Source organism: Jaminaea rosea (genome assembly GCF_003144245.1).
Source record: "Jaminaea rosea strain MCA 5214 unplaced genomic scaffold BDZ90scaffold_1, whole genome shotgun sequence".
Classification (NCBI taxonomy): Eukaryota; Fungi; Basidiomycota; class Exobasidiomycetes; order Microstromatales; genus Jaminaea; species Jaminaea rosea.
The window spans coordinates 1,635,697-1,653,559 of record NW_020289975.1 but is presented as its reverse complement, the minus strand read 5'-3'; the positions used below and the strand labels follow the sequence as shown (position 1 = coordinate 1,653,559).

At 59.3% G+C, this 17,863-nt stretch overlaps 8 protein-coding genes across 8 annotated transcripts; 4 read left to right on the top strand and 4 right to left on the bottom strand.

Moving 5' to 3' along the window:
• Positions 1-263: 263 nt before the first annotated feature.
• Positions 264-1,971, top strand: BDZ90DRAFT_263608 (Actin/actin-like protein). The gene is made up of 2 exons (XM_025508612.1): positions 264-719; positions 798-1,971. Exons 1-2 carry the CDS (start codon positions 302-304, stop codon positions 1,892-1,894), a joined length of 1,515 nt encoding a protein of 504 aa, XP_025365203.1. The 5' UTR covers positions 264-301; the 3' UTR covers positions 1,895-1,971.
• On the bottom strand, positions 1,874-4,711 carry BDZ90DRAFT_235914 (BOP1NT-domain-containing protein). The gene is made up of 2 exons (XM_025507277.1): positions 4,298-4,711; positions 1,874-4,227 (listed from the first exon to the last, which is right to left on the bottom strand). The coding sequence occupies exons 1-2, from the start codon at positions 4,659-4,661 to the stop codon at positions 1,997-1,999; spliced, it is 2,595 nt and encodes an 864-aa protein (XP_025365202.1). The 5' UTR covers positions 4,662-4,711; the 3' UTR covers positions 1,874-1,996.
• A 277-nt stretch (positions 4,712-4,988) lies between these two features.
• BDZ90DRAFT_257665 (V-type proton ATPase proteolipid subunit) lies at positions 4,989-5,737 on the top strand (the record flags this gene model as incomplete). Its single annotated transcript, XM_025507977.1, has 4 exons — positions 4,989-5,088; positions 5,179-5,492; positions 5,560-5,649; positions 5,729-5,737. The coding sequence occupies 4 exons, from the start codon at positions 4,989-4,991 to the stop codon at positions 5,735-5,737; spliced, it is 513 nt and encodes a 170-aa protein (XP_025365201.1).
• A 546-nt stretch (positions 5,738-6,283) lies between these two features.
• On the bottom strand, positions 6,284-6,634 carry BDZ90DRAFT_229603 (hypothetical protein). The gene has a single exon (XM_025505135.1). It carries the CDS (start codon positions 6,594-6,596, stop codon positions 6,372-6,374), a length of 225 nt encoding a protein of 74 aa, XP_025365200.1. The 5' UTR covers positions 6,597-6,634; the 3' UTR covers positions 6,284-6,371.
• Positions 6,635-7,380: 746 nt separating this feature from the next.
• Positions 7,381-10,532, top strand: BDZ90DRAFT_277043 (hypothetical protein). The gene is made up of 2 exons (XM_025508974.1): positions 7,381-7,837; positions 7,915-10,532. The coding sequence occupies exons 1-2, from the start codon at positions 7,586-7,588 to the stop codon at positions 10,300-10,302; spliced, it is 2,640 nt and encodes an 879-aa protein (XP_025365199.1). The 5' UTR covers positions 7,381-7,585; the 3' UTR covers positions 10,303-10,532.
• BDZ90DRAFT_272998 (ubiquitin-activating enzyme E1) lies at positions 10,531-13,998 on the bottom strand. Its single transcript, XM_025508786.1, has 4 exons — positions 13,881-13,998; positions 13,705-13,799; positions 13,040-13,615; positions 10,531-12,967 (listed from the first exon to the last, which is right to left on the bottom strand). The coding sequence occupies exons 1-4, from the start codon at positions 13,943-13,945 to the stop codon at positions 10,599-10,601; spliced, it is 3,105 nt and encodes a 1,034-aa protein (XP_025365198.1). The 5' UTR covers positions 13,946-13,998; the 3' UTR covers positions 10,531-10,598.
• Positions 13,999-14,141: 143 nt separating this feature from the next.
• BDZ90DRAFT_229600 (hypothetical protein) lies at positions 14,142-16,639 on the bottom strand. Its single transcript, XM_025505134.1, has one exon. The coding sequence runs from the start codon at positions 16,301-16,303 to the stop codon at positions 14,234-14,236; it is 2,070 nt and encodes a 689-aa protein (XP_025365197.1). The 5' UTR covers positions 16,304-16,639; the 3' UTR covers positions 14,142-14,233.
• Positions 16,640-17,252: 613 nt separating this feature from the next.
• On the top strand, positions 17,253-17,731 carry BDZ90DRAFT_18269 (hypothetical protein). Its single transcript, XM_025503792.1, has one exon. It carries the CDS (start codon positions 17,343-17,345, stop codon positions 17,622-17,624), a length of 282 nt encoding a protein of 93 aa, XP_025365196.1. The 5' UTR covers positions 17,253-17,342; the 3' UTR covers positions 17,625-17,731.
• The last annotated feature ends 132 nt before the right edge of the window (positions 17,732-17,863 follow it).

The following is a 17,863-nucleotide window of genomic DNA, read 5'->3' as shown; positions in this document are numbered from 1 at the left end:
CCAAAGCGAAGGGGGCTGCGTGGGCTATTCTTGAGGCGATCATGATGCTTTTGAAGATGAGGTGATGGTGGAGGACGAGGAGTCAAGACCCAAAAGTGTTGGCCGTCCGTCCGTCTTCGTAATGCATTGCGCCGGATCGGAAGACTCGTTTGACGGAGCCATGGATGGACGATTGACCCGCGTCGCGGCTTGCAGGCGGATGGACGGGTCGAATGGGGATGCAGCAGCCGTGAGCTCCTTGACTTCCTTCGCAACCTTAGCCCTCGACTCACATCACCTTCATCTCCTCTCGCTCGCCGCCATGCCTGGAGTCTACGGAGGCGACGACGTCTCAGCCGTGGTATTCGATGCCGGCTCAAGCCTGCTGCGTGGTGGATGGGCAGGCGAGGACTCACCGCGAGTCGTCATCCCTTCGTCGTACGGATGGGTTCCCTCGGACGAGAACGATGCTTCCTCTTCATCGGCAGCGCCAGCTCCAGCCCCGTCAGCGGCAGCAGAAGGCGACGGAGATGCGACTATGGCTGAAGGCAATGGCGATGCCCCCAAGGAGGAGCAGGCTGTCAAGACCGAAGCTGCCGACTCTCGTATTCGGGGTGCAAAGTATCTCGCCAAGAAGGCGACTCCGGATGCCAAGGGGAAGAAGCGATTCTTTGGCGATTTCGGCGTCGGATCCTATAGGAAGGGAACGGAGATCAGCCCTACGGTTGTGGATGGCATAGGTGAGTGAAAAGCTCTTGACCTCGCGGACATTGCCCACGTATCATATCGCTCACGCCTTCCTCACACCGCGTCTCCAGTCCAATCTGCGCCCGACCTCTACCACCTGCTAGACCACGCCTACTCAACGCTCGGAGCAGACTCAACTGAGCATCCTCTCATGCTGACTGACACTACCTCTTCACCCCGCGAAATGCGCGAAGACCTCACTGAGCTCGCCTTCGAAGGCCTCGGCGTCCCTGCCTACTATCTGGCAAATTCCACCGTTCTCTCCTCCTTCAGCGCAGGCAAGCCCACTTCGCTCATCCTCGACGTCGGCTATTCATCCGCGTCCGCAATCCCTGTAGTGGACGGCTTCGTGATCCGCAAGGGAATCTTCCGCCAAAATGACCTTGGAGGAGCAGCAGTCTCCCGTGCTTTTGCCCACGAGCTGCGCAACCCTCCGGCCAGGTCGCCTCGCGCCGGCGGGGCAATCGAGGAGCTCATCCCGCGCTACAGGGTCAAGTCGCGCAAGCCGGTCGAGGCGGGCAAGGAGGCGCAGTGGGAGCAACGCGAGGCGGCTTTGGGTGCCAGTCAGTCGTACAAGGCCTTCCAGGAGGGGCAGCTTTTGCATGAGGTCAAGGAGTCGATTGGACAGGTCCTCGACTCGCCTTGGGACGAGGGCTTGGCGCTCAGCCGACCGGCAAGATCTTTCGAGTTCCCGAATGGGTACAATGACGTGTTCGGTATTGAGCGTTACAGGGCTTCGGAGGTGCTGTTCAACCCGCAACTCTGGAATGGGGTGCAGGGCGTGTTGCCGACCACTGCTTCTTCAGCACCTGGCACTCAACCTGCAGCATCCACAGCCTCTTCAGCCATCCCCCTGGCGCAAATGGTAGTCGACTCCATCTCCTCAGTCGACGTAGACAGCCGCGCCACCCTTCTATCCAACATCGTCTGCGTGGGCGGTACCACATTCCTCCCAGGCTTCGTGGACAGGCTCTCGTACGAGCTCAGCATTCGTCAGCCTGCTCAGCGTGTCAAGATTCATGCGCCGGGCAATTCGGTGGAGCGAAGGCATGCTGCCTGGCTGGGCGGGAGTATCTTGGCTAGCTTGGGCAGCTTCCATCAGATTTGGATCAGTAAGCAGGAGTACGAGGAGCATGGCAGTCAAATTGTGCACGCTCGCGCGAGGTGAGGTGGAGACAGGTTGGGAGAAAATCGCTTGCTGTGCAATGCAATGCAAATGTGACCATGTTCGCGATGAATGAAGTTGGGCTATTTCAGACATGCTCGCCGCTCACGTAGTCCACAACCTGGCAGTCCCATCCGCCCCTGCCGTAACGATCCAGGGCATGCCGGGCACCCATGCGCTCGCCAACACGCCCAGCCCCTCCTTAACCTCGTGCCCCCTCAGCACCTTAAGCGGTACGATCAGCGGGTCCCTACCAAAGTCGCCCGCCACCTCACTGTCATCGTACACCGTAGCGTGGAAAACGTGCACCTGTCCATCGTCTCCCGCCGAAGCGACCAGAGGGTAAGAGCGCGAAGTCGCGACAGTACGGATGGCGCGTGTGTGGTATCGCAGCGTCTTGAATGGGCGAGCAGAGAGGTCCAGATCGAACCACGCCAGCCTGCGGTCGTACGATCCTACCACGACGTGATTTCCCGACGGGTGGACGTCGAGACTTGAGATCCACCTCAAGCCAGACTGCAGAGTCTTGATCAAGCTCTGTGCTGCCAGGTCGTACACGCGTACATAGCGCTGCGTCGCCACGAAGAGGTGTGGTTTAGTCGGATGGAAGGCCACGCGCTGAACTGCTGAACCTTTTGATGCACGCTTGAACGGTGCTTGGCTGCGGTGGCGTGTCAATTGGTGGATGAGGACGGAAGTGCTCGATCCGCCATCCGGGCAGACGGTGGCGAAATAGTCTCCCTTGCTGTGCCATGTCACCTGCTTGGGCGTGCCAGCGAAGCTGATGTGCGCCGCGATGCCTGTGCTGCGTTCGCGCTCCGTCGGCTTGGTCCAGGAGACGGACGCGGGTGCCGATGAGCTAGATGCCGCAACGGCTGCGGCAGCGGCGGACTGTTGGCCTGCTACTGCATACTGGAATGAAGAGGAGGCAGTCGCGGTAGAGGCGCCAGGGCTCAGCTGCGGAGGTGCAAGGATGGTGACCTTGTTCGTTGTTACGGCCGCGAGCAAGCCGAGCGACTTGTTCGGGCACCACCCCAATGAATGCACGGGAGAGCGATCCTTCTCTGCCGACGCGTAGTTGAGGTCCCAGACAGCCGCGCACCTCCCAATCTCGACATCCCACAGTCTCACCCTCCCGTCGTCGGCTCCTGTCGCCAGCCATGCTCCCCGTGGGTCGACGGCAACGCAGCGTACCCTCGAGTTGTTCGGGTGGCGATACACCACTGCACAAGTAGATGGGAAAGGCTTGAGCTCCTGCGGTGAAGGCAGCTTTGGGAGGAGCTGGTCCGGGTCCGTGATATTGAGACGCTTGCGCTGAACACGCGGCGCCATGTAGAGGTCGAGGCATCGCTCGAACCTCTCCTGCATGAAGTCCTGGTACCCTCCCACGAGACGCAGCGACTGGTGCTTGGCAGGGATGAAGGACGTCTTTCGGTCCTCCTTCTCCGCCTCCTCCCACTGCTTGCGCTCCTCATCCGTAAAGAGATACTCGGCAGGTGGATTGTACGACTCTGCCGTGGTCGGCGGAGGCAATTTGGGGGCGGGAAGGTGCATCGGGTGGTCGGCACGAGGTTGTGAGTCGCTGTCTGCCCAGATGTTGAATATAGCCGGCTTCTTGCTCTCTGCGGGCGCCTTGGCCGTAATGCGACCTTGACGAATAGCACGAACGATCTTCATGACCTTTTTGTGCTCCCACTTTGAGGGGACAAAGCGACTCTTTGGCTCCGGACGGGCACTGATGGGCATGACTTCCTCCTTGCCCTCACCTGTGAACCAAGGAACGTAGTCCTCGTACGGGTCGTAGGCCCCGTCTGCGATCTCTCCCTTCTGCAAGCGACGGATGATGTCGAGCTCCTCGTCGGTGAGCTGGACGTCCTTGCCCATCAATTTGTCCTCGACGCTTGTCCACGAGGTAGGGTCTTCGACCGTAGCAAGGAACTTGTCCAGCTCGTCTCCCTTTGCCGGTCGCATGACCTTGCGCCCATCGACATCGTATCCGATGTGGGGCATGTCGTCATACCACTCAAGCGGCACGTTACCGATTCGATTGGGTGCGTCCTCTGTGCTGCTGTCGCTATCGTAGTCTGGCTCGATGTCCGGATAGACGCGCTTGGCCTCACCCGTGAGCTTGCTGCGTTCGATGCGTGACTTTGCGCTGCCATCTGCATTGCGAAGCTTGTTGAGCTCTGGAGCTGCTTGATGCTGCATGAGGCCGAGCTTGGTGCGGCGGTACTCCTCCTCATTGGGTTTGACGGTTGCTCTCTTCACCATACGGTCAAGCTCCTCGTTGACCTCGTCTGAGGTGGCGTTTCGTTGGGCAAATGAGCGAGCGCGAGCTGGCGAGGAAGCAGAACAAGATATCAGCATCTATGATCAGGCTCGTGGGCTTTGCCGCTCATCGCTCACCTTCTTCATCATCCTCGTCGTATTCCTCCTCGGTGTCGTCTGTCCCTTCTTCCTCGTCGTCCTCGTCTTCTACTTCATCACTGTCTATCTCTGCCTCTTCATCATCGTCGTCATCATCCTCCTCATCATCTCCAGACGAGAGGGCATCGATCTCAGGGAAATCTTCCTGATCGCTTTCATCGCCGCTCAATCCAGCCTCAGCTCCTTCCTGCTCCTCCGCATCTTCCTCGTCGCTATCCGGCAGGTCGAGCTCCAGAGGTGTCTGTTCTGCGGATCCCTCTTCTTCGACAGCTGCGGCTTTTTGCGTCTGCCGTTTGCGCTTCGACTGCGAGTCAGCCGCCAGGCCATTCGCATACGGCGGCATCGTGATGGCGAATGCTGCTGATGATGATGATGCAGGTTGAGGAGCACGAATGAAATGCGCCTCGCCGCCTTTCGCCCTTCCGTCCAAAATTCAGCGCCATTCATCTCCAAGGCGTCAAGCCGGTGCCTCCGTTCCGACGACGAGTCTCTCAGAGAGGGGGGGACGGGGCGAGCGAGGAGCGGGCAGGCAGGCAGGCAGGCGGGCTGGGCTGGCCTTGGCTCGCTGGTCGACGTCGACTCGAGCTCCACCGCCGTCGCCATCTGGTCAGCGCTTCGACTCGTCTAACCTCCTCATCACTACCATCACCACCACACCAACGACGCAAAGATGTCGCAGATTCTCGCTTCCAACGATGTCAACCCGCTCTGCCCCGTCTACGCTCCCTTCTTTGGAGCCATGGGCGTGACGGCAGCCATCGTCTTCACCTGTACGTACATGTCCCGCCACGAGCCAACCCCTGAACCTCACCTCGTGCACATCTGACCACCATCACACCCTGCCTCCTCCTCGCTCGCAGGTCTCGGCGCATCATACGGCACAGCCAAGTCCGGTGTCGGTATCTCGGCCATGGGTGTCTTGCGCCCTGACCTCCTCATCAAGTGCATTGTCCCCGTAGTCATGGCTGGTATCATTGCCATTTACGGCCTCGTTGTTTCCGTCCTCATCTCCGGTGACCTCAAGTCGCCCATGACCTTGTACTCGGGCTTCATTCAGCTCGGCGCTGGTCTCTCCGTCGGTCTCTCTGGTCTCGCAGCAGGATTCGCCATCGGTGTTGTCGGCGACGCCGGTGTGCGTGGGACTGCGCAGCAGCCTAGGCTCTTCATTGGAATGGTGGGTGCACGGGTAAAGGTGCCAGGTGTGATAGTCAAGCTGACCTCTGACCATTCTCGCTACACAGATTCTCATTCTCATTTTCGCCGAGGTCCTGGGTCTGTACGGGCTCATCGTCGCCCTTATTCTCAACACCCGTTCGCAGGACGCCCCGGCGGTGAGTAGCGCTCGCGTTGGATCGAAGCAGGAGTCCAGCCGCTGACTGAGCTGCCCGCACCCTTCCCTCCGCTACGCAGTGCTCGTAATCGACACGCTCCTCATTCCTTTGGCGACGCAGCATGTGACGCACCCAGCAAGGCAGGCTTTCCTTCGTTTCTGCTGTTCACGGTCTCGTTGCCTTGGGCGCCATCGCCATCGTGTCGCATACACCTACCCTACCACCACCTCACATCTCCTACGTCATCCAGCCTGCTCTGTAACACCAGCAGCTGTTTCACTCCTACCTCTCCTCTCTTTATACGTTTTCTTCTCCTGCCCCACACCCCTTTCCTGTCCTATAGCAGAGCTCGCGCTGATGAATCGGAAGAGGACAACATCACACACGGGCCAGGCCCATTTCCCCAGCAATCCCCTTAGGTGCTTCGATCGGGGTCTGCGTCTCCATTACTCATTTTCATCTCAGAAGATAGTCTACAGTCCCCACCACATTGCCGAGCATAGCACCGGCAAAGAGACCGACGAGGGGTGGGATAGGCCAGCTCAGCCAGGCCTTGCCGTGGTCGAAGCTGAGGGCCGCTGAAGCTAGGAAGCTTGTCGCGAGAGGAACGATCGTCTGAATGAGAAGCAGACGTTCCCGAGGGGAGCGGGTGCTGCGAGCGAATCCGAAGAGTGGTGATTAGTCCCGTCCACCGACCTGCGTGACCTGCTAGCTTTCGACTCTTACCTGAATGTCCCCACGACCCTTGCCCACTCTGCTAAATCCGCTGGCAAGACGTTGAGAAGCGGCAAGGCCACGACGAGCCCCACGCCCAGCGATAGCTGCAACGTAGCCGTAATGTCGCTCATCACCGGCGCGCCGAGCAGTACCACGGTCACGTAGATGGCCGCACAAGCCACAGGCAAGTTGGTCAGCGTCGTCAAGGTCAACTGCTCCAACCCCTCCATGAAGCCCTCTGCTCCCAGATTCGAAATCAGGCCAGCCGCGATCCCCCTTGATCTTCGTGCGCCAGCAGCACGGCGGCCACCACTGAGCCTTTCTGCCTTTTCACTGTCTCCTGCTTCGATAGCGGCTCCGAGGTCGTACCATCTTTGAAGCCTGATGCACGCCCATGCTTGCGTGAGTAGCAAGGCCTGTAAGGTGCCCCATTGCAGCTTCACCAGCTTGGCGGTGGCCTCTGGACTGGCCGGGAGGGTGAAGTAGTGGGAGAGGGATGCGAGGACTCCTAGGGTGGCGGACGAGGAGAAATTTGGCGTAGAATCACGAGTGGCCAGTCGGTGAGCGGGGAGGATGAAGGAGGAGAGAGCGAGGAGAATCGAGTGCACTGAGGTATGGAAGAGGAGTTGAGCTGTGTGGGAACCTCGAGGCAGTGGCTCCGGCGATGGCTCTTGTCCATCGAACATGGCTGCCGCAAGTGCTCGTTGTTTCTTGCTGGCGTTGCCTCTAGCCATGTTGGCTCCTCGTGTCCTTGCTATCTGATGGTAACGAGAGTAGAAGCGCAAGTGTGTCTTTTTCCCCCTTGCTCTCTTCCTCTTCCTTGGTCTTGTTCCGCACCTTGCTCAAGTTGCCGCCGCCGCACGGACTCGCCCTCGAGTTGGACTTGGACCGCGTCGTGGCTGCTGCCAGTCGATGTGGCGCCGCTGCTCGTTTGTCCTTCCGGCAGGCGCGGTGATCTATTCGGGGCAGCTAAGGACGAAGCAGGGCACTCGGTGTTGAGTTCACCAGACTCTTTCTATCTCTACTTCCTTCACTTGCATTTTCTCTCTATCGCATGGCGTGGCTTTGAAGCTGCAGGCGACTAGAGTGACCACCACCACCACGACGAGCGCGTCAAAGTTGAGCGCAGGTCGCCTGCCCCACCCGCCCGCGTCACCTGATTTCGCAGCACCACGCCCTCATCGCAGCATTCATACGCCTCATCTCCCTCTGCATCTTCATGGCACCCGCTCTGGGGGGCAGCGGCGAAGTCTCTTCTGCATCGGCACTCTCCTCTCCCTCATCATCGGCATCATGGATAATACGAAACCGCTTCGTGAGAGACAATCTCCTCAAGCAGCCAACAACGATCCAGGTGCTGCGACTCATCATCGCGCTCTGCGTCTACTCGATCGAACTGGGCAATCTCTGGCCTTATGCTCGCAGATGTAGGAACGAGTTGAGTCACGATGCTGCGAGGGCTCCGATACAGGTGCGTCTGTTTCACCAAGTCCAATTTGTTTGGCCTGGATAGCTCACGCATCGTGCTTCCTCACATCGCACGCGCAGATCCTCGTCCTCGCCGACCCACAGATCCTCAACGGCATGCCTCACCCCTCCTACAGCAAGTTGGCCGTCCCCTTCATCCCTCTGCTGCGCACCTTTACCGACCGCTTCCTCCAACGAGTATGGCGCGCTCTCCGCCGACCAGGAGGCAACGGTCCAGCCAAGGACTGGACGGCTACCGTCTGGCTCGGCGATCTGACGGACATGGGCCGTCTCTACTACGTGCAGGATGACCTTCCCGGCTTGTATGACCGTTTTGACCGCCTCTTCCCCACCAACGATGGCGACAGGGCAAATCGCACATTCTACACCGCGGGCAACCACGATGTCACCCTCGACCCTCCGCCCACCTGGCAACCACCGAGGGGAAAGGAGCGCTACTGGGAGCTTCAGACGAGGGAATACACTCGATGGAAGTTCAAGGAGCTGTATGGCACCCAGGTCTACGATTTTGGGTGGGACGCAGATGCTATCTCACCTCCTCTGGCCAGTATGAGCCAGAGGGTCTTGAGACCGGGCGAGGAGCAGAAGAGCCGGTACAGCACAAAGGTGGAGCATACCAAGAGACACAGCATGCATGCGCGTGTGCCACTCAATGTGACGCTGCCAGACGGGTCTGGTCCAACCACGGTCGCCGAGCTCATCCTACTTGACACGACGGATGTTATCTCCCTCCAACGCCAAGGGCGGGACCCCTTCGCTGCCGACCCTTCACCGCCGGGCAGACCAGGATCAGAAGCAGACTGGCGTTTTGGAGGGGCATGGTGGTTCTTGGACAGCTTGGCCAAGACACAAGACAGAGGAGTGCCGAGAATCCTCTTCACGCATGTGCCCCTCTGGCGCGATCCGAACGAGGAGACGTCCTGCGACTTGCCGCCAGGGGGCAACAGCGCAGAGAGCGGTAGCAGTAGCAGCACGGCAGGAGCTCGCAACCTACCTCCGGGGGTTCAGCCTGTTGAGCCTGCCAATATCCGGAGAGTCAGCTCTGCCCCGCGTATCGTGCCGGGAACCAACGCGGAGGGTACATATGAGAATTTGGTTGGGGAGCAATGGTCGCGCTTCATCCTGGAGAAGGTGCAGCCTAGCGTGGTATTCACGGCGGATGACCACGATGTATGTCATCACCTGCACAAAGGCGTCAAGGGCGGCCCTGGAGGATCATCAGTGGACGTGCCCGAGCTCACGGTACCAGCTCTCTCACTCACATCGGGAGTCAATAGGCCAGGCTTTGCAAGGCTGTCCATGTGGCAGGATCAACAGCCTCCACTGGGCGGAGGAGGTGTCGCCCCGCTACATTCTCGGACTCGTATCGAGTATCTTGCGTGCGAGCTCCCTCCTCAGCTCATGACTTGGGCGTTCTGGTATCCTTTCATCGTGGCAGGGGCAGCAGTGTGCCTGTTCCTCAGGAGGGTAGCGCTACTGAGAAGAGCGAGGAGGGCGGGCTCAGCTGGAGGCGGTCTATCAGGACTAGCAAGGAGCGCAAAGAGCGCTTTACAGGAAGCAGCTGCCCCCACATCGGGCTCAGGCAGGTACAGGGATGACGAAGCGGAGCGAGACGTTGAATCTTTGCCCTTGACGACACTGGGCAGTCGCTCCACTGGTGGCTCGCACCGCAAAGAGACCGACGAAAAGGATGGAAGTAGTGACTCGTCGGATCTCTTGTCTAGCGAAGACAACTACAGTGACGACAGCGTCTTCGAGGACGATGAAGACGAGAATCCACTCCGAGCCGCCGACGCGGAGGATGTCGTCTTCGAGTACCGCGAAGAGGTTGGAAACGGACATCGTCGTAGCCAGAGCAGGGGAGGAGTAGGTCACTCAGCTGAAGCGTCTGGGAGCAGTGGCAGTGGAAGCGGGAGTGGGAGTAGCTCGAGAGGTCACTCACGGCGAGCAAGTCGCGCCAGCAGCAACAACAACAACAACAATGCCATCTTCGTCCTCGACGATGAAGATGTGGAGCAGGGCGCCCCGTCCTCCCACCGTCAGGACAGCGGCAACGCCTCGCGCTCTCGCTCTCGCTCTCGTGGTGCGTCACGCTCAGCGCACGCTAGTGAGCTAGAGAAGGAGCGTCGCGACCTCAAGGACAAGGACTCTCGCTCCCCAGCTCAACGTAGCAAGCGTCGACGCAGAAGAAGGCGTCAAGGCCAGCAACCCCTGCATCGCCACTCGATCACCCTTGCCCCATGGTGGTCACCCACAGCATGGCTCGTCGCGCCCGTGCGGAGGCGGCTGCGCCCGCTTTGGAGGCGCAATAGGAAGGCAGCAACATCGTCGACGACGGAAGCAGAGGAGATCCTAGCTGCTCCCCCGCCGGCTTTCATCGTCGACTTGGCAATCGTTGCGTGGCCGCCAGCGCTATTCTGGCTGCTGTTGTGGTTGCTCGGCTTCTAAAGGGTGGAGCGCTTCATGTAAATAGAGCTCAAGTCGGGCACGAGGACGGAGAAAGGCGAGGCAAGGGTGCGCTACAGTCCAGTGGATGACAGTGTGATGGGCATTCCTTCTCTTGGTAGGGGTCAAGCAGGTCGCATGGGTGGTGGTAATTGCGACATCTAGAGAACAATTCGAGCCAGATGGCGCTGGACGCTGAATAGAGCACAGCCTCTGCTTCAGGCCTCTTGCTCTGCTCTAAATCCTATTCTCCTCTGCGCAGAGTGGCAATCGCATATCCATGTCCCGCGTGTCCGCATTTAGGAGCTCCTGACCTCGACTCGTACATACGGCACCTCCACATCCTCCCCCTCCTCATCATCGCACATCACCTCCATAACGACATAGCGCGCATGAGCAGGAAGCGGCTTCTTGCTGACCTGCTCGATAAGCTCGCTCATCTTCAACCCCTTGCGCTCCTTCATCTTGGCCGGGTTCAGGAACGAGTTGTACAGCATAGAGACCCCACTGGAGACCATACTGACCTCCAGTCCCTCTTCGCGCTTGAAGTGGTCGATGAATTCCTGCAGCGTCGGATTGCCGGGGATATCAAAGCGAGACCAGAGAGTCCAGGTTTGCTCGCCCTTGGGACTGTTGTACTTGAGCTTTTGAGCAGCAATGGGCTCAGAGAAGGCCATGAATGGCAGGGCGATGTTGACGAAGGAGTTCTTGTACTGCTCGATATCGCGCTTCTCGTCTACCAGCTTGTAGAGCTCCAGGCAGACAAGACCAGTAGCCATGCTAGTTGTCGTGGCGATGGCAGGAATGATCTTGCCTGCGATACCCTTGGTCTTGTGGCGATCAGCGGGAGCGATGCTATAGTTGATCGCACGGAGGTTGGACGCGGCGGTGATGTAGTCGATGTGATGATTCGAGTCATCGTCCTTCTCGAAGTCAGCAGGGGTCAAGCGCAGACCCGCAAGAGAGCCGGCAGAGGGCAGGCTTGAGGCGATCTCGGTCAGATCGACGTTGGACGAGGGATCGTTGGTCGGGTTCGTGGCGGGGGCCTCGTTCTCGTTGATCTGAATCTTGACGTTGGAGCGCGGCGTAAACTCGGGAACGATGACGTTGGAGAGGACCTTCTGGAAGACAGCCGGGTCCGTCTCACCGCGCAGGCCATAGTTGAAGGCGTGCAAGTTGGCCGCAGCTACGATGTACTCCATGTGGATCGGGTCCTGAGCGTCAAATGTGATGGGCTTAGGCGCACGCTTCGGGCCTGACCAGAAGGGCTGGCCAGTCGACGTGGTCGCGTCCTCTGGCAGGGAGAAGAGGAGTTGGCGGATCGAATTGTTGTAGTTTTCCTCGAATTTCAGGCGCGCCCAGACAATGCAGGCGTCGAATGTGAGCGGACGGGAGTCGACGAGGAACTCCTTGATCTGCTCAAGCTGCTCGCGCTGGTTGCTGCCGCTTGCCATCACCGTCTGCAAGTAGTCGGGCTGAGTGAGGTACTGATTCACGTTCTCCGCAGGCTTGACGAAATAGTCGTCGAACTGCTCACGGCCCCACTGGATGGTGTGCTCGATCTGGTTGGGGAAGTTCTTGAGCGTGCAGACGGGAATCGACTTCTCAGGGGGATCCTGCGATGACGAGTATGACTCGGTGAGGTGGGGCACGACGACTTGAGTGTTGGCCTTGGTGCCCAGCGTACCAGACTCAAGGAGCGGCTTCTGATAGTAGACGCAGCGACGGTCCATGTACTGACGCGCTTGCACATTGTCGAGCGCGTTCGTCACGCCGGTGAGCTTCTCGAAGAAGTCGTCGCCGTAGACGTCTTCCGTCTCTGGGCCAACGCGGTCCTGATGGCTGATGATCTTGCCCTTGAGGTCTGGATTCATTTCCGCCACCGCAGCCGCAGCTGTGTCCGCCTTGAAGGCACCGATGTCCTTCGAGCGGAACAGGAATTGCCTGTTGAGGTTGCTCTTCTCGATCTGGTCCATGTCGGTGACGTCGATGGCGCCCTGAGGCCCGCTCGCGATGCCCATCATGCTCCAGTTCTTGAGCATCTCGCATCCGATGGCCCCCGATCCGACTAGGAATTGACGTACGTTGGTGAGCTTCTCGTGGAAAGCTTTGCCAAAGACGGCAACCTGGCCGTCGTAGCGTGAGCCCGTTGGTGCAAACTCGTTCTCAGGAAGCTTGGGTACTGAGTCCGGCAGCGACTCGAGCGAGTCGACGTAAAGGTGCTGGACGAGCGGGTGGAACTTCCCACTGCAAGCCTTGAGGGCTTCCTGCGCTACAAAGCCACCAATGAAGGCGACCATGGGCGACAGATCACCCGTGGCCTGGAATGCCAACTCCTGAACAACCTTCTCCGCAAGCTCGCCCTCCTCTCCTGCCGTCTTAAAGATCTGCTGCGCCGATGCGATGACCTCTGCTGCGTCCTGCGCATTGCGAGCGCGGGGCAGTCGCCCATTCTTGTCTATGAAAGCGCTGAGCGCCTGCCAGCCTGCGTGCAACGAGGCAGGACGATCGAACTTGGCAAAGTCCGAGATGAGATGCTCTGGCTGTTTGATGCTGTCTGCAAGGGGCTTGAAGTTGATGATCTTGGGCATCTTGACTTGAGTGAAGATGCCGCCCTTCTTGTACGTCCCAAGGCTGGACGTGTCTCCGATCGTGAACGTGTACGGTCCTGGGAGTGTCAGGCGGGATGCAATAGTCAGCTTCTCCTGCTATGCTCTGCAATCGGTGATCCGCTGCTCACCCTTGACTGTGACCTTGCGAGGCTCGCAGCCATTGAGACCCTGCATTCCCTCGACCTCGGAGAAGGTGACGTAGTCTCCGTCCTCGAGCCCATGCCTCGTCTCATCCAGCGTCGTCACCAATCCTTCACTGTCCGATGCAACGGACACGATCATGCCGCTCAGAGGCTGCTCGCCGGTCGGGTCTGTGCAGACGAACTTCTCTCCAAAGTCATTGAAGACCGAGCCAAAGAGCCCTCGCACATCCGCCGCAATGAAGTGCGTCGAGCCCGAAGCCCGGGTCAGGGAATTGATCTCGAGCTGCTGCTTGAGGGTCGCATCGGTCAATACGACGACCTGGTATCGTGACAAGACCTCCCGAGTGAGCTGAGGCTCATCGACTGCTCGTACGGGCACGTAGCTGTTGAGCTCTGCGAGGCGTGGGGCAGTCGCCTGGGCGCGAGAGAGGGGCGCTCCTCCTGGGCCAGCCTTGAGGTCTTCTGGGCGAAGGAAGAATTGAGTTCCCAAGTCGCTGATCTGGATCGGTGCCGGGTCCCAAATGTTGACCGACTTGACACCTGCGAGACAGATGTTCTTGGCTGCGAAAGGATCAGACAGGCGGTGCGAGGTGGGGTGGAGGATGAGCTGCTGCTCGATTGCATCGGCTGCACATTTCAGTGGCACTCACCAATTTCGACACCTAGTCCCTTCATGCCAGCGATGAGAATGTTACTGGTCGCCATTCTCTTCATGGCATCGTGCCCGAGGACGTACAGTTGACGGCTGAGCGAGTCAGTGAGAGGGAGTGGCGGCGCAAAGGGTGAGTATATGCTCTCCGTCCTCACTCTGCAACGCTGAACTCACGAGTAGAGACCTTCGTCAATCTTACCCTCGTCATCGACCTTCATATCTGCCGTTGTAGTCTGCATCTTTGCAATCGGACGGTGATGATGCTAGTAAAAGACAGGCTCAGAGGTTGACGTGGACTCGAGGACCGACGGGCTCAAGCGTGCGCGGTCCTCGAGACGAGCTGCTCTTCTCCACTTGGGCTCTCTCCGCGACCACCGCCCTTCGCCGCCCGCGACGACCTCATTACACTCCCCTTGGACCTCCCACGCGCGACGAGGAGAGACTCAAATGGATATTTTGGAGAACGATGCTACTACACGGGAATAAAATAGATTAGAGGCTATGAGAGTTTTATTGTCCCCGTCTTATCAGGGCACACTAGAGTCGCGCTCCTTGCGCACAAAGTCGTCGCTGGCAAAGGCAGAGCCGGCCAGTTCGTGCGGCGGTGCAGACGTAATGCTGTTCGACCTGCCACCGTCGAGGCGCTTGTTCAAAGCACCGCGATAGCGGGCAGAGCTGTCAGGCGGCAGCTCCTTGTCTGCGCCGCGCTCATACCCAGTCGCTGTGCCAAAGTACGGCATCGACCCACCACCCCCACTGCTCGCCATCCCGACGAGGTTGTCCGAGCTCGCCGCCCTCGACCCATATAGGCTAGCAGAAGAGCGGGCCCGGCTGCGTGTACCGGTGACGTAGGGCGTGCCAGAGTGGCTCTGCGATCCTCCCCAGCCGAATCGCGTAGGTGACGGCGCTCGAGATCTCGAGATGGTCTGGAAATTCTCGTGCTGCATAAACGTCGACCCGCGCGGCGTGCGGCCGAGGAGGGCATGAGCTGCGTCATTGGCTGTGAAGTCGTGGTCTTTGCGGTCATACAGGGCAACCTCATCCCCGCGAGCGTCGGTGCCATGAGGCTGATTAGTGAGGGCGCCGCGATGGTGGAGGGCGGCTGAAAGGGAGAAGCCCTTGTCGACTGCCCAGGATGTGATGTAGCCGACCACTCGGCGCTCGAGAGCGTACAGGAGTGAGGCAAAGGGAATGGTGCCCTCGATGGTCTCTCTGACGCCCCATGTGTCTTCGTGGCGGACAATGTGTCCGGCATCGTTGAATTCGAGGCGGCTCATCAGGCGAAGGTTGATGGTGCAAAGACGCTTGAGCATCGCTCGAGGATGAAAGAGCCCCCAGAGTAGATTGGCGACGGTGCCTCTGCCCAGTCCGCCCTCATGGGCCCAATGAGGCGTGACAGCGTCCGTTGGCATCTTCAATCGAGACACGCTGCCTCCGCCAGTCTGCTCAGCTGATGCAAAGACGGTGGAAGGGGGCAGTCCATGATTGGTGTCCTCGTCCAGAGAGCCACCGGAGTCTTGACGGGGGGCTGGAGTAGTAAAGGGGCGCATGCTACTGGCGCCGCCGCCGCCGCCCCCGGGAGTATGAGGTCGAGAAGATCCGCCAGCCCACAAGCTACTCAATGTGAACGGTGTCACTGGACTGTGCTGTGCATGACCGAATGCTGACGCTCCCGGCGTACGGTAGTCTGCGAAGGGGTGCGGTGTGATGCCAGCTGGATGGGCAGAATGCGAGTGGTGGCCTGACAGGTCACGAGAATTGCCAGCAGCGCTGGGAGGGACGCTGTCGTCTGAGCCAAAGATTGAAGGCAAGAAGGTAACCGAGATCGTTTGGTCGATGATGCCTGCTCGTGTGCCATCGAATTCGAAGTCGCTGCAGATGACGTCCCGCAGCTCAGAGGTCACATCCATGCCAGGGAGCGCGAAAGCCATGATGAATTGGTTGGCGACTTGTTCTCTCCCCTTTGCAGCGAGAAGGGGACTCTCGAAGGCAGCATCGGCATCGTAGTAACGCCAGACCATCTCGCGGATCTCCTCCGGGCTACGCTTAGCGCCGTAGAGAGTCGAGTGCAAGCCAAGGAGAATGTCGGTCAGAGTGCTGGGGCTGGGCAATCCACCGGCTGCACCACCATGCCAGTCGCCTGAGTGAGCGCCCCAGTCAGGCATCGCGCTTGGTGGCGGCTGAGCTGCTCCTGGCCCACTTAGGCTAGACGTCATGGGATGCGACTTGGAGAGGGCAGAGATGGCAGAGCTCTGACTGACGTTGCGACTGTGGCCTCGGTAAGACTGCTGCCCAGGCGTGCGAGGAGGTGCGCCGCTACTTGTGCTGCTGCTGAGGGAGCCAGAGAAGTAACCCTCGGAGGATGGTCCAGGCTGTCGAGGATGATGGTGGAAGCTGCGTCCGGCAGCGGTAGTAATGTTGGGATGCGAGGCGCTGCCGCCACTTGACGCGGTTGTGCCGATGCCGTGCTGTTGCTCTTTGCGTTCTTCTGACGATGAAGCACTGCTACTGCCACGACTCGGTATCTCGATGGACATGCCAGGGCCGGACGACGTCGTCTTTGCCCCTTCAGCAGCGGAGGGGAAGGGGACGTTCATGCGTCTGTGGAGTCGAGAAGTCGAGATGTGATGTTGTGGAAGTGCGTCGTGATGTAGATCGAGGTGATATCGAGGAGAGATCGTTGGTTGAGGCGAGGCGATGTTGGCAAGGAAAGGGGGAGAAAGGCAAGCCAAGCAAGGAGTCGTCCTTTTGTTTGCGGGGTCGAGAGTCGAGGGGAGGGAGGCACGGGACGGCCTATGATCCGGAGCTGCGTGTGGAGTCGAGAGGGCGACTGGATGCCAAATTCAACGACGCCCGCTCAACGACGGCCCGCCGCTTTCAACACGGCAGTCCAAGGCGAGCAGCGACGGCCACATCCCCCCCAGAGATCGAACCACGCAATCGGATCGAAGCCAGAAGCGGGCGCGGCCCCTGAAGCATCACGATTCGATTCGATGTCGGAGGTGTGAGTGCTTCCTGGCGAGAACTTTGCTATCTCCCGTCGAGAGACAGGTATCACAGCACCTCGATCAGGGTTCGAGCATGCGAGTGAAACAGGGCGAGCGTTCTGGACCCTGACCGCTGCGCTGGACGTTGACAATTGCCCTGGCTCAGCAACGTGGTTAGCAAGAACGAGACCAGTCGCTGTCATCCTCGACCTGACTTATGGTGGGCCAATTGTTAAGCTCTCTTCGACGTTTCTCGGTTTCCTCTTCGATGTCGTTGCCGCCGCCGCCAGCGCTGACCATCGAGTTGACTGACGAAAGCGGGCGGGCGGGCAGGCCGTCGAAGTCTGCCGCGGCGGCGCGGACTTGAGCGTGGCTTGAACGCTTGAAGTGACGGACCGCGTTGGACGATGCTCGTCACTCGACAACTTCTCTCTTCGACGCAAAGCCGATGCAACGGCAGCATCAGCATCAAGTCAGCTCGTGTGGCCTCTACGGCAGTCAATGGTACCTCATCCTCACTTGAGCACAGCCTGGCAGCCGGCCGTCGAGCGAGAGGCTTGCTTCCGGTCAAACCTAACTAGTCGCCGTCTTCGCCGTGAGACCGCCAAATGCTCCCACAGGCCACCTGCTTGGCATCGGCGGCGGGTAGATGTTGGCGAACGTCAGGTTGCCTTTTCGGATCGAGCTTGAGAGATGTCGTCAACTTTGCGTAGGTCTTAATATGGGATCGAGAGGACGCCGTCGCTTCTTGCCTTTCTTCTTTTCCCCACCTTTAGCGTCACTCTCCTCCCTTTTCGTTCCCTTTGTCCCACTCACACGTCGCGGTGTTGCTGTGCACGCCCGGCCGTCGTCCCCTTCTCTCTCCCTTTATCCATTAACGACCATCACGCAAGGAGCAGGTCTCCTCTGCTACGTTTACGACCCACGTTAGCGTTCACAACTACGAGCTTGGCTGGTCCACGACAGTGCTACGAATCCACCTTCTCACGTCTTGACGACATTCACGCTCCCTCCTCACTAGACACCTCCTCTTCCTCGCCCTCCTACTCCTCCTCAACTTTTCCACCTCACCAATCATGCGCTTCCTTCCTTACGTCGCTGCAGTAGTTGCTGCCTCAGTTGTAGGCACCGTATCTGCTACCCCCTCATTGGAGCCCGAGGCTGTACTGC